This window comes from Brachycentrus maculatus, unplaced genomic scaffold (assembly GCF_059751285.1).
Source record: "Brachycentrus maculatus isolate JH-2025_06_01 unplaced genomic scaffold, ASM5975128v1 h1tg000240l, whole genome shotgun sequence".
In the NCBI taxonomy this organism is placed as follows: domain Eukaryota; kingdom Metazoa; phylum Arthropoda; class Insecta; order Trichoptera; family Brachycentridae; genus Brachycentrus; species Brachycentrus maculatus.
In genome coordinates, this window is record NW_028280991.1 from 1452738 (window position 1) to 1467868 (window position 15131).

Sequence of the window (15131 nt, forward strand, 5' to 3'; positions counted from 1 at the left end):
CTGTCCACCGTGAGAAAATTATTTCTAGAGTTTCTTTTTCGTTCAGCAAACGGCGCTGCCATTTAGTCATTAACTTTATTTAAACATTTTTTTACTTGTGAAGGTGTATATTTTAATTATAATTTAAGAATTCAATACATGAAATCAAACATTAGTACTTAATAAAGTAATTAATTTGTTTCATAAAGTTACAAAAACTATTGCAGTTTGATTCATTTGCTATATATATATATATATATATATATATATATATATATATATATATATATATATATATATATATATATATATATATATATATATATATATATATATATATATATATATATATATATATATATATATATATATATATATATATATATATATATATATATATATATATATATATATATATATATATATATATATATATATATATATATATATATATATATATATATATATATATATATATATATATATATATATATATATATATATATATATATATATATATATATATATATATATATATATATATATATGTATATATATATATATATTATTTTTTGACATCTCATCAAAGATGAAGAAGAATATGGAAGTCTGGGCTTTTACGGGGCTTACGACCGTCATAGGCTGGTTTAAGTGATCACTTTACACACGTGTAACATTCACCAATTCAACCCATTATTGACAACCACACCACTCAAATTCTTGGAAGTTCTTTATATATGAACCAATTTAGAAACCTTGTTCTTGAATCACTAGAACTTCACTAGAGACATCTATTGGTGAGATGTTAAGAAGCTTTTTACTAAGCAGAAATTCTTATATTAGTATGTGAGGTCCAAAAATAAAATAAAATAATATGAAAATAACTCCTGTAATTGGAGATAATCCAGATTTTGTGAATAAGTATTTGGACACACTCAAAATGTTGTATATATATATATATATATATATATATATATATATATATATATATATATATATATATATATATATATATATATATATATATATATATATATATATATATATATATATATATATATATATATATATGTATATATATATATATATATATATATATATATATATATATATATATATATATATATATATATATATATATATATATATATAAATAAACACATATATATATATATATATATATATATATATATATATATATATATACATATATATATATATATATATATATATATATATATATATATATATATATATATATATATATATATATATATATATATATATATATCTACTTATACAGTATCTTATGCATTGCCTCTCCAAAAAAGAAGCTAAGATCTTGTGCTTGGAGAGGGACTTACACTCAATATTTATTTATTTTACTTAATTAAGGATGTAATGCAATATTTTCTTGTATATTTTTTGTGTTTTCATGTACGCGTATAATCGGCATTATATTTTATATAAGTATTTTAATATTTTACTAATACAAGTAAATTGAAACGCGCAGTGAAAACTTGGTCAGATATTGAGACGTCGATGTCATTTCATGCCGACACACCATTTTAAGAGCAGAACACTCTATGTACACTATAATCGCTTTTCTTTAGAACATTGCACGTAAATAAACCCTATGTGCTTAGCAAATAATCTCCCTAGAGAATTAGTTATCAACAGCTATCACGATTACATGCAATGGTTTAGAGTGGGTGCATTTACACTATATACAGTATTCCCAGTTAGGAACGACGAGAATTAAAATATAAAATATAATAGATATTTTTTTTAACCAAGAATCTCATTAATTTGTGCTTATTTTTTAAAGTCGTATTCTAATTGTACAAAATAAAATAAATACATCGTTTTAAATATTACGTAGGTACATATAAACAATTACTGAATTTCTAAGTATATTTCTATATACTTATATGGAGCTGCGAAGTATGTACTCATGCATACAATTCAAACGTCAGCACAGTAATTAATAATAATAAAAAAATAAGGTACCCTATTGGTTTACATTTCATAAAAAAAAAACTAAGCCAAAAACTAACCAATCCCCCCTAAAAATGTAAGCAAATAGTAAAATATATTTAATGACGTATTACATATTTCGAATGCATTCTGGGGTATTAGAGAGGTAGTTAGGGGGAATAGAATGCCACACCAATCTGTCTTTAGAAACAAACTTCGCTTCTTCCATTTATGCATTTCTTCATACATATCCGACGATTATTCCTATTCCGGACCTAACCATGAAGTATTTGATATACTTTAATCCTAGTATCAAGTAGATTACTAGATTATGTCAAGTTTTCCTCGGTCACCCTCTGCTCCTATTTCTAAATGGATACGCCTCATATTTTTTTAACTCTTATTTTTCACTCATTCGTTCCACACGTCCAAACCATCTCAACACACCTTTATTAATATTATCAGTTATGCTTATCTCATCCTTGTATTCTTTCCTTAGTTTACCAATTATTTACTTTTAATAATAACGTAATGTTTTTTAATGTTAGAATGATAAATTGTTTATTCTGCAATGTATAACCGTAAACCTACTTGATATATACACTTGTTATAAAAATGATAATATAAATAATAATGAAGTAAGATATGAATCCTTATTTCGAATTTTGTAGAATAGTTACTCACTCTTTGCGCTTTGGCCATCCTTATGTAAAGTTATAAAGCCTTCCCGTTTTGGTTGTTGTCCATTAATTTGTCAGGAGTCGGCACCGAGAGTTTATATTGCTGAAGAGACGTCGCTTACCGAACGCCATACATCCTCGATGCGTCTCTGCGCCTCGATTTTCAGAAATATGTTTCCTTCAGACAATAGTGTCCGATCTGTCAACAGCGCAGGCCGACAGTCCCGCGGATATGCAAACTGCGCCCATTGTCCGGACAAATGTTGACTGATCTTTAGCTCAAATAAATAAATACATCCTTCGCCGGTGTTTATTCAAATGAGCGTTGAACGTTGAACGTGCGCCGGACGGCGACTTGTGAGGACCCGCTTTATGTTGGACACGCGCTGAAGGGGTTAACTGTTAACTGATTGGCCGCCCTATCGAGACGACGTAACATCCATTTCGCTAATTTATTCATTAATAAATTTGGGGCACAAGACTGATCCACTTGCTCATATCTTCTTCTTCTTCTTCTTCTTCTTCTTCTTCTTGCCTTTATATAATCTACGATAAAGATGTAATCTATGTAGATTTATCGCAGGCAGGCGTCGTGGCGTAGTTGGGTAGACGCTCGACTGCGAAACTCAATTCGAATTCGATTCCCACCCGTTACAAAATAAATTCAAGAAGGTTTTATCATATTTTTATTTTTAATTGGTCTGGGTGTTTGTGATGTGTTTTTCACATTTAACTTCCTTATCTATCCTTACCATCCTACCAACAGACAAGCCTATAAAAGTAGTGGTTTTACGGGGTTATTCCTTCTTTTTAAATTTTATTTGTTTGACCAGTGACAGGGTTTTGTCGTTACCGACATCATTAGACTCGTGGGAATCATCAGTCTGATGATGTCAGAAACGACGAAACCCGGTCACTAATCGAATAAGAAAAAAATGAAAAAAACTAAACGCTTGTTGTTTTATTATGTAAAATGCAGTTCCACCAAGAAATGTCAGCACAAAACCTTGAATAAACGATCAAGATGACAACACATCGATTTAATACAGTACTCTGTACACCATTCGATACAAATAGAGGTCAGGGAAAAAAACGCATAATATTTTAGAATATTTTACGAAAGGATCATTTTTTTTAGACTATTTGTTTATTTGATTATTTTGCTGATGTTGTAGCCTGAATTTATCTATCAGAGCTTTCAAAATAAATTTATACAGATAATAAGGGAGGAAAGCTAAGTGAGACGTGCTATTTGCTAGGTAAGTACTTGGGTAGTGGGTAGTTACTAGGATAATGATGTAATGAAGGGTTACTCGCACGGAACCGGAGGGGTGAACCAATAAAGATAATATCCACTACTATTTGGGAACATCACTACTACTGCTGAACATTATCCGCGCACAATGGTACATAGGGCGATCTACATACTCAACATTGCATCAAATTGATGAGATGTGCGCCCAACGGTGCTTAGCGCGATCTACTTAACATTGCATCAAATTGAAGCAATGAGTGCCCAATGGTACATAGGGCGATCTATTGTATTTAACATTACATCAGATTGATGCAATGCGCGCCCAATGATACATGGGGCGATTTACTTAACGTTGCATCAAATTTATGCTATATTAAGTATATGTTTGAAGGCAAGGTGATCAAATCTCCACTTCAGGTTCCAAACCAGGGTAAATACTGGAGTGAAAAATGCTCATTTTTATTATGACCCCGAATCGAACCCGGCACCTCCAGGATAGTAGAAAAATGCGCTTACCACTGCTACAATATAAACACTAAAACATTAAAGTAGAAATATTAACTAACCTAACCATCATGCCGCTACCCCGCATGGATTGGCAGAGAGAATAGAACGCCACACTATTCTATCTTTCCAATCAATCCTTGCCTCTTTCACGTTCATGCATCTCCTCATATAAACCTGTGGATCATTCCGACTCCTGATCATGCCCAGTTTTCCCGCCATGGAACACTACAGTTAAAACATTAATTTCAATTTAAAGTAAATAATAACAATTTTATTTCCTGACCTGACTATTTTGAACTAGCTATCGATATTTATCGGTATGTCAATAATACCTCTGGTTGAGAACTGTTGGGTGTAGATTAGTGCTAGAAGAAGACATATACAGTATCCAAGCGCTTATTCATGAACGAGATGCAAGCGACATCTAGTGAAATTCTTGTTACCTAGTAGAATCCTTTTATGGAATGGATAAACGGATATCCAAAGTTCTGCGGTGGAGATCATGGGACATGATGAGAAGAAAAGGCCAACTCCAGAAAAGATGGACACATGACATTGTCCCTTTTGCGGATAGTCAGTGAATTGAAAAAGCCCAAACGAGAGAAGTCTGGAAAAAATAGAAGAGACATGTAGACTGGATGTATCAAGCAGTGTAGAGATGGCTGATAAAGAAAAAGAATCCTTCATATCTGTACGTGTCATTTTTTAAAGAATTTATCAACACATAAATAAAAAAGGGGTCTCTTAGTATGTGTAATAAAATACTTTCGTTTTAAGTTTATAAAACGATATATGTGTATCTAACACCTTAAAGTACGGTCATTTGATTAAATATGTAAATATCAGATGGTCGTATTTCAAAATCTATCAACATTAATTACCATTTACCTTGAAGTAATAAATAGTTATTAGCAATCACCCTGTGTAGTACAAATTATTACAAGTTTGTCCCCATAGAGAACACGCGAGCGATTAATCATCGCCTCGTTAATGAGCAGTAAAGATAAAATCATTATTGCTCTTAGTTTTCAAACGAATCATTAATTAAGATTAATTGATATACAATCTGGGATCTAGAATTACAGCCAACCATTGGCTTGACGTGTGCTTGTACGTATTACCTGTTGGCTCAAAATAAATGCCGGCAATTTTTTAGCGTTTCAAAGATTGTAGACATTATTTTATTTGACAGATTTGTAATAGAATTTGTTGTTTCGAAAACGCCCAAGATATATGTATGTATATGTGTGTGTATGTGTGTATGTGTGTGTGTGAGTGTGTGTGTGTGTATGTGTGTGTGTGTATGTGTGTGAGTGTGTATGTGAGTGTGCTTGATGGTTAATACCATCGTCACTGATGCGACGAATTTTCCACATTTTGAGTGGGTCCAAATCTGGGTTTCCTCCACTTAGTTATTTCTACATTTTTACGACATCTCAACATGGTTGAAGAAGAAAATGAAAATCTGGCTATTTACAGGGCTTATGACCTGTTTATGGCCGGTTGAGTGATCACTTTATACGCGTGCAGCATTCACCATTCTACCCGTGATTGACAACCACGCTACTCAAATTTTCGGAACTCCTTGCATACAAGCAAAAGGGTCTCTGCTAAATATTATATGTAAAAGCTTTTTCAATCTAACAATGATGGCTATTGTACTGTGTTATGAGCTCATTTATCTAGGAGTTCGGAAAATTTGAGTTTTGTGGCTTTCAATCATGGGTGGAACGGTGTTTAAAGTGATCACTCAACTAGACTTCCATATTTTTCTTCATCTATGTTGGGATGTCAAAAAGATCCACCTTTATTTCTCATGAATAACGGCTGGTTGTCTGTAAAATTGGAACTCGTATCTGAATACGCCTGTTTGTTTACCGAGACTCTGATTCTAATGGAAACGGAATAAATTGTCCAAGAGATAAGCTCGATTTTCCTGCAGGCTGCAATCCACTTTACGGCCTTTTATAACTCGATAAGACACAATTCCTCGATAGAAGCAGAAAGGAAGGAGTGGAGAGCCGTATGAATGGAACAACAAAACATGTACTGTTGGAACGTGGACAAACAAATTGCGGGGCCGGCATTCTTTCTGCATTCTCGGGCCTCGAGTCCGTGGGAACGGTCCGTGGACCAAGTCAGCCCTACGACTACACCCCTGCTCACAAAACATCCGCTATTATGCTTATTATTATAAATATCACCGCGATTTCTTCAATAAAAACTGTCGTCTCATAAATACTGACCAATTATTTTTATGTCCCTGCGAAACAATTATTGCGATCGTTGCGAAAGATAATTTAATTAAAAAATATATGGTTTTAATTCCACTCTGAGTTCAACGTAAAAAATGCGTAAAGACTCGCTTGAGAGTAAGCAACGTCACATATTTATGTAAAATGTGTTTTACTCAGTTCTGTCTTAAAATATTTATTGCATACGAACGTCAATTACATAAATGAGCACCTTCTAAATGAGTAAAGAAAATGTGGAAAATTTAAAAATAAATATAATATATTTTATGTATAAAAACTAGCACATTACAATTAAAATCATATTGAAAAAAAATACTTTCTTTTCATTTGAAATTTGGTTTAGTTTTTTTTTTTAAAGTCCAATATATGTGTACGTTGGCTAAATGAAGCTTAAAGCTATCAAATCAAGACACCAAAACTGGACTAGTGGTATTGGTAAAGTTTTGTACTTTTTAAAGAATACAGCAGTCTAAATTGTTTGGCAGAGAGTCCCACAAAGTGAGAAATATAAGAAAAATAAATCAAATAAAAAGACCAATCATGGAGAATCTTTAATTTACAATATGATTTGATGTGCTTGTATGCACCTATTCGTAGAACTAACATATAATAAGTGGAAAGTGATAATACGAGTACATACACTACTTTAAATAGGATAAAGAGTTTTTAGTAATAATACCTTATATTTCTTGCATGTCGGCGACACTCATGCATTCTTTCATTATCTGTCGATAATAATAAACCTTACGTTATCGTTTCACTTTGTCATTGTTGACATAATAAATACCCAAATCCTAAACGACTGAAACTCCTTTATTTGTCCTCCGATTGCCTTACACTTACAACATGGCTGGAATTGTGGGTAGGTACCAAGAAATATGATGCACGTACTGGCCTTACTTGGTGTCACACCCTGTTTACGTCATCAAACCTTTATAATGATTGCTAATTAATAGGGTACGGACACCTCGCAGCAAAAACTGTGACCAGTTGTGACGTGAATCGAGGATAAGCATATGAGCCAAACAGCCAAACATACAATATAAAGTATGTTGAGTCAGGATCAAAGAAAAAAATCCATTTTTATCATAGTGGTCTCAAAAATTATTAAGTCTAAGAATTTACAGCAAAAATAATAATAATAAACAAAAATAGATCACAGAAATATTTTTTGAAAACTTAAATGCCCTGAAAGTTTTTTTCAGTTATCCAATAATTTTCCTAAAAAAATAATATACATTGATAGTATGTATTAGTACATCTTAATTCGATAATATGGATTTTAAAGGTAATTTAACGAACTGTGAATGTAAAAAAGAACATTATTGTAGAATAGACAAACTTTTCGGTTTATTGTTTATTTGTTAACATACTTATTATTGTCAAAAATACTAAAAATAGGTAGACTTAATTTTAAAAGTTTAACCGACAATAAAATATTTTAGCGCCTACAAAAAATATTATGCTGAGCCATAGTATTTTTATATATTCATATATATGTATATATATATATGTATATATATATATATATATATATATATATATATATATATATATATATATATATATATATATATATATATATATATATATATATATTTATATATATATATTTATATTTATATATATTTATATATATATATATATATATATATATATATATATATATATATATATATATATATATACATATATATATATATATATATATATATATATATATATATATATATAAATATATATATAGTTATATGTATGTGTGTGTGTGTGTGTGTATTTTCAATCATAAATCTTCCCACCACTAAAATGATTAATTCCAAGAAATTATGACATCATTTAAAATAATCTGATGAATCCGTATAAATCAAGTATTTGTCGATTATCATTACATTTACAAAATGCAAGTTTATACTTATGGATTGAATATTAATAAAAAAAAAACAGTCAATACAAGACTTCATATTACATAATTAATATAGCATCTATTGTAATTTATTTTTTCAGTGAAAATTACTTTGCTTTGTAAGAATCAAAATGTATAGTTAAATTTTTGTGTTGGCTCAATCCTACATTTCCAAATAATGGGAAATACTCATCAAGTGTGGTTTTGGTTTGTTTATGATGTACTTATAATGATGACTTGATACATTTAAGTAAATGACTCCACCGTTTGGTCCGATAAGTTAAGAGTCGAGTCGCTAATGAGATACGGGGTTCCGTATAACGTGTGTCCATTTCTCACAAGGCTCTCAACACGGACAAAATTAGGTGCGACAAATTGCTACTGATTCGATTCTGACTTGGTTTGTTTATTACGCGGAAACGGGTTTGGGTTTATACTGAAAAGATAAAAATCTATATACTTACTTTTAATAATCTATCACAATTTACGTACATTAAACAAAAATGCGGGGTATATTAAGTACAAAAGGTTAGATCAGGAAAGAACAGAACCAAAATAAAATTATTACTACTACTACTACTACTACTACTACCATCACGCCGTACCCCGCAGGGGTAGGCAGAAAGGATGAAACGCTAGACTCTTCTGTCCTGACATACACTCCTCGCCTCCTTTACATCCATACATCTAGTCATACATGCCCTCCAATTACGTAGACTTTTGACACCGCCAGATTTTAGGTTTCTGATTGATCTGATTGATCTGATCGTGCTAAGTCTTTTTCGGTCGTTCTCGTCCTGTTTTCCCTCTCACATTTGCCACATATATTTTCTTAGTCATTTGTATTATAAATCTTAGAAAGGGTTAATTTATAGATTTTTTATATCTACTTAAAAAACATTCTAGGCGTTTAAATACTTTTAAAAAAATTGAAAAATTACCTTAAGATACATTTATATTTGTACAAAGAAAATAAAACAATTATTATGATGGATAGGAACTTAATTTAAGAAAATTATTAGTGAATAATATCACATATTTAATCATTTTTATTCTTCTGACTGTTAAATGCTAATGTAGATCAATTTGGCGCATTATTAATTATACGAAGTAAATGTGGTTAGTACTACCTTTAAGGTACCGTTCTGATGTGAATGTAAAAAATCACTTATATTTTTTTTACCCCTCTAGGAATCGAACCTGATACATTATCTTTCCGATGCATAATCCAACGAAAAAAATCATCTAAAACCTTACAAAATTATTACCTATTAGATAGCTGACAAAAATATTATCTTTTCAGTAAAAAAACTTTGTCTTAAAAAAATGCTATGTATTTTAGTTCCTTATTTGCATTTAAAATATAAAGTACGAATGGTTATAAATCTATCTGTCATGCGTCATGAAAACAAGAAATATTGGTATTAATTTATGTTCTATTTTTATGTAACCTTGCCTATCATGCCCAAATATAGACAGTGTGAGTATCAAATTGAAAAATCGTACCAATTAATTCGTCTCTTAACTTTCCCATAATGCCATATTATAATGTCTCCAAACTATCGACGCAATTACAATGAAAAATTGTCTACATGGGAAGAACATGTGAATAATTCTCTCATTTACACCGTACATATATACAGAATGTGTAAAAATAAATATGTAAAAAAATGGTTTAAGAATTCTTTTTAATGATGTATGAATGAATTTAATGAATTTATTAAAATAGTAACGGCGTTAATTTGTACTCTTCATTATTTTTTTAAAATTAATTTATTTAATATTTTTTTTGTATAATCCTTGTTTTAATTTATCAAAATTCATGGTAGGTGAGAAATCCTCTCATCTACAAAAGAACTAAAACATTAATCCAAAGTTTTATTGCTTTTTCATTTAATGCTAATTATCACCAGACTTTTGACATACTTTGATCCACGTTGTGCAAAGTTTTTGGACAAATTACAGGTCCCAAACTTTTCCTTTTGATGAAAAAGTGTCTGGAAAATTCAAATATATCATATATCATCTCAACACTAAAATAAATACCAGGCCTGTTCAATCCACGTAGACTAACGCCATAAAACAAAATGTACTTTATTTAGTAGTTACATCTAGCTGTTTCTGATTTTTTCCCAAATTCTTAAAGGAAGAATATTTGTTTTTAATTAATGTTTTACTTAGTAAATACCACTATTTCTTAAAATCTACTGTGACACGTGTTTCGATGCATTCCGCATCATTTTCAAACACCATACTAAGTAAAACATGAATTAAAAATGGATAGATTTTACCACAAAGTGACTGCCGAATCAATTAATGAAAGAAGAATATTCGATTCGATTCCCGAGATTAAGGTAAATGCGACGAAGGAGCTAAAAGACATCACAAAAGAAGTGTTCCAGGACTGTTTCCAAAAGTGGAAACACCGTTGGGATAAGTGTGTGCGTTGAGAAAGTGAATATTATGAAGGGGACCCAAATATGTAACCTCTAATTCAAGTACATTTTGTTTATGACGCCAGTCTATGTATTAATTTAACAGCTACGTATGAGATAAAAACTTTGTATTCGGCATTCTTTTGGGTTTTTTTCGGTAGACTTGTTACTTCATCATTTCTGATTTACGTGATAGGTAGTTATTATTTAATTTTAGCTTTTACTTGTACCATATTTTATTTTTCCATCCTGTATATCAGCACTAGTTGGTTATCGTTGAAGAGGTGTCATGGGAGCCAAGTTATAAATTGTTTACTATTAAATTAAAGAGTTGCACTCGAGTTGATGTGATAGTGCTTCATTACTCGATTGACCATTTCAATCACCACAAATAATCAAATTAAATATCCAATAGCCCCCGAGGAACGCTTAATAAATTAGTCCGAAAAAGAAACCCGTTTGATAAAGAAATAAATTAATGTCTTGACGTTAAGAGCCAAGTCTTTATCACTTGAACCGCTGACATGTATGTAAATTCGTATTCACCTAGTAGCGCATACTTAAACAGAGAAAATGAATAAAATCGTAAAATTCATGCCTATTTCATATTATGATGGCGTATCTACTAATAAAAAAAACATTTTAGCCAAATTTGAGAGTTCTAAATGATCGTACAGAAGTCCAAGTATTATGTAATTATACAAATTAAAATGTACTAAGTTTTCCCTTAGTACGTAAAACCTTCATGATAAATCAATTCAGTTTTTGACTTTATTAATGTAAATACCTCTAGTTTTGAGAAATATAATTTTTCTCATCATCAGGTGAAAAAATAAACTTTTTGGTATTTTTTATTTCATCTGTTGATGAGCATCTGTAGTTTTTGAAACTAGCCGTGCTAAAATTAATAAACTCAAAAAGTTGTATTAAACGAATGTTTTATTTTTATATTTTAATTATCGTATTATTCCATACTGTATCAATGAATAATAAATCAATTCTTTATTTAAGGCAAAATAAATACACACATATTTATTTACCTTTGAATGCCTTCATTATTTTAAAGTTACATGAATGTTATTTTAATGTAATATTAATGCTATTCTAACTTGGCATTGATTTTGTAAAAAAAATACTGAATTTAAAGAAAATAACATATACCCACAAGTGGATAAAAATGTTCTCCCGTGCCCTACAAACTCTCTTCTCCTTGCAACTCTCTACTATGCCTACATCTGTAGGGAAGCAGCGTGATGGTTAGTTAGTTAGTTTTTAATTATGAAATGGTAATGGTATTTATTTCTAGATTGACCAAGACTCGCGTCTTAACAATTTGTCGTATATTTTTTCTGTTCAAACATGACTTGTGGTTATGTGAACCAGTATTTGAGACGTATGTATATTTAACGATTCGTTACTGTGTAGACAGGATGCGAATTTGATTGAGTCACTTTGTAATACAATATCCAATGTCTGTTATTGTTGATGAATTATAGCGGAAGGTTGCTTTTTATGTAGAAAATTAATCTGCGATTTCCATGTGTCAACTACTGACATAAAATCGTTCAATTTCAAACTTAAAACAAAATTTTCGTAGGAAACATTTGTTCAAGCGATCAAAACCGTTGGCCAAAAATAGGTTAATATGCTTCACATACTTTTTAAATGTGTATTAATGATTTGAACTAATTTTTACCCCTACCTACAAATGGTGTATAAGATACCATAGAAACGGTAATCACATTCTGGGTAGTGCACCTGTACTTACTTTTGAATACTTTTTAATCTGAATTTTTTTTTTTTACAAAGTTCCACTCCCCTTTCTACGTCAAATGGTGCATAGGGCACCCGTGTCAAATAGACTCGGTGTTATGTCTATCGTGATTGTAAAAGGTCAGGGTGATCAGACCTTTGCTCCAGATTGATCGATATAGAAGTTAAATATGATGAATAACATAACTATTTTCAAGCTTAATTTTCAGCATATATATTCTTAACTTCCACAATATACGTGGAAAAAAGAAAAAAAATAATGCAGTTCTACCAAGAAATGTCAGTACAAAACATAAATCTAATGGAATATAGTATGTTTGATGCGATGCAGATGATGTGAGTACTTAAGGAAACTAAGGGTGGAGGATATTACTGCAATACGGAAAAAAATGTTATCAAATAAGGAAAATAAAAATAATGTATTGAATAAAACTATGCAGAATAGCAAAGTCACCCGGGACTGCGTATGTACAATAGGTACTCGTGCTAGCTTTTGATAGATGTACGCTGCTGATATATTCCACTCCCTTATGGATCACATGGGATTTATAGAGTAAGGTAATGACTGAAAGTTCCACTAATGAATGTTGTGTTACGTTTCAGGTCTGGTCCAACGAGCTGCCTAGCGGTGGGCGGGCTGGCGCGCGCCCAGCGGCGCGTGTGCGCGCGCGCCGCCGCCGCCTCCGCCTCGGCGCTGGGCGGCATGCGCGCCGCCACGGCCGAGTGCCACCACCAGCTGCGGCGCCACCGCTGGGACTGCGCCTCACTGCAGTCCAGGGCGGCCAACCCGCACGCGGCGCCCATCATGCAGAGAGGTAGCCTGACCTAACCCATCCCAACTCGCATGCGCACCCATCCTAACCTATTCCAACTAGCAGGGAGGTAACCCGACCTAACCTGTCCTAACTCGCATGCCGCGCTCTTCATTTAGAGAGGTAACTCGACCTAACCTGTCCTAACTTGCACGCCGTACACATAGTGCATAAAGGTAACCTTTCTCAATCTGAACTATGCACCTATGTATCATAAAGAAAATTCACCTAACCTAACCTCACACGACAACGTGCAGACCTAACCTAAACTAACCTAATAACCCTCATCCGCATTCAACGGTCCATAAGAGGTAGCATTATTTAGAAACAATTTTATTTTGACCGTAAAGTACATGAAAGAAAATAGATCAATCCTGCGCTTCAGATATCAATCAGTCCATGATAATATCAAATCAAAAATCACTTATATTTGTTTTCACTCTCCTAGGAATCGAACCAAAGACCTCCAGCATGGTAGTCACGTATGTAGGTCGACAAACCAAATCTAACTTAATCGATCCATAACCAATAATGCAATATATTGCATACAGTGCAATACCTTACTTATCCCAATCCGCAAATTATAGAGTGAAACTGTGATTGAATGCATTTTTATTATTAAACTTCTGGTATAGAACAAATCTAGATTGTCGAGTTTATTGATAAACAGCAAAATCTCTCATCCAACCAAAATAGACTTATAACACCGGTCAAGGTTTCAGCCTTTAAAATAACAGGGCACAAACAATGCTCTTACTTAAGTATAAAAATAACATTACTATTTTATCTCATGTCAATATTACAATTGTAAAAACATACAAACTACTGGAATTTATTTATATTCAAAGCATTTACTTTGTGGTCAAACATTTTAATTGATATTAGTAATGTTAGTAAATAACCATTCACCGACTACTTCTGTCTACCGGTTTCGAGACGTACCCGTCTCTTCGTCAGGACATACACTACAATTTAACAATCATGCGAACAACACTACACCACACCCACTTAGTACTATTCACATACACTATCACTACATATGCAAAACATGCAGAGCGAGTTGTTAGTCCCACCATGCTTTTGGGAAACTAAATAATAAACTAAATAATAATAAATGGTGGGACTAACAACTCGCTCTGCATGTTTTGCATGTGTAGTGATAGTGTATGTGAATAGTACTAAGTGGGTGTGGTGTAGTGTTGTTCGCATGATTGTTAAATTGTAGTGTATGTCCTGACGAAGAGACGGGTACGTCTCGAAACCGGTAGACAGAAGTAGTTGGTGAGTGGTTATTTACTTACATTACTAATATCAATTACTGGAATTTATTTTAAAAAGCAAACCATACCTTTTTAAGTTCAAATTATTGACCTTATAGCGATAAAACTATTAATAATTCGTTGAGTAGGTACAGTGTAAGAAAGATCACCCTAGCACTCTGCCTAAAACCCTTCTTAAAATCGCTGCATCATTTAAGAATTCAGCACCCATTCGAGGAAATTTACGCCCAATATATTAGAATCCTGCACACAAAGGACGAAATGAAAAACGTATT

General features: G+C 31.8%; 1 protein-coding gene across 2 annotated transcripts in view; it reads left to right on the forward strand.

Annotated features, from left to right (window-relative positions):
- Positions 1-15131, forward strand: part of LOC148306481 (protein Wnt-10a-like) — a 78758-nt gene that overhangs the window by 35073 nt on the left and 28554 nt on the right. For both annotated transcript variants that reach the window (XM_088264926.1, XM_088264925.1), the window contains exon 2: positions 13368-13579. In XM_088264926.1, coding sequence (XP_088121052.1) covers positions 13468-13579 — 112 coding nt within the window. In that variant the 5' untranslated portion in view covers positions 13368-13467. The remainder of the gene's footprint in view (positions 1-13367; positions 13580-15131) is intronic.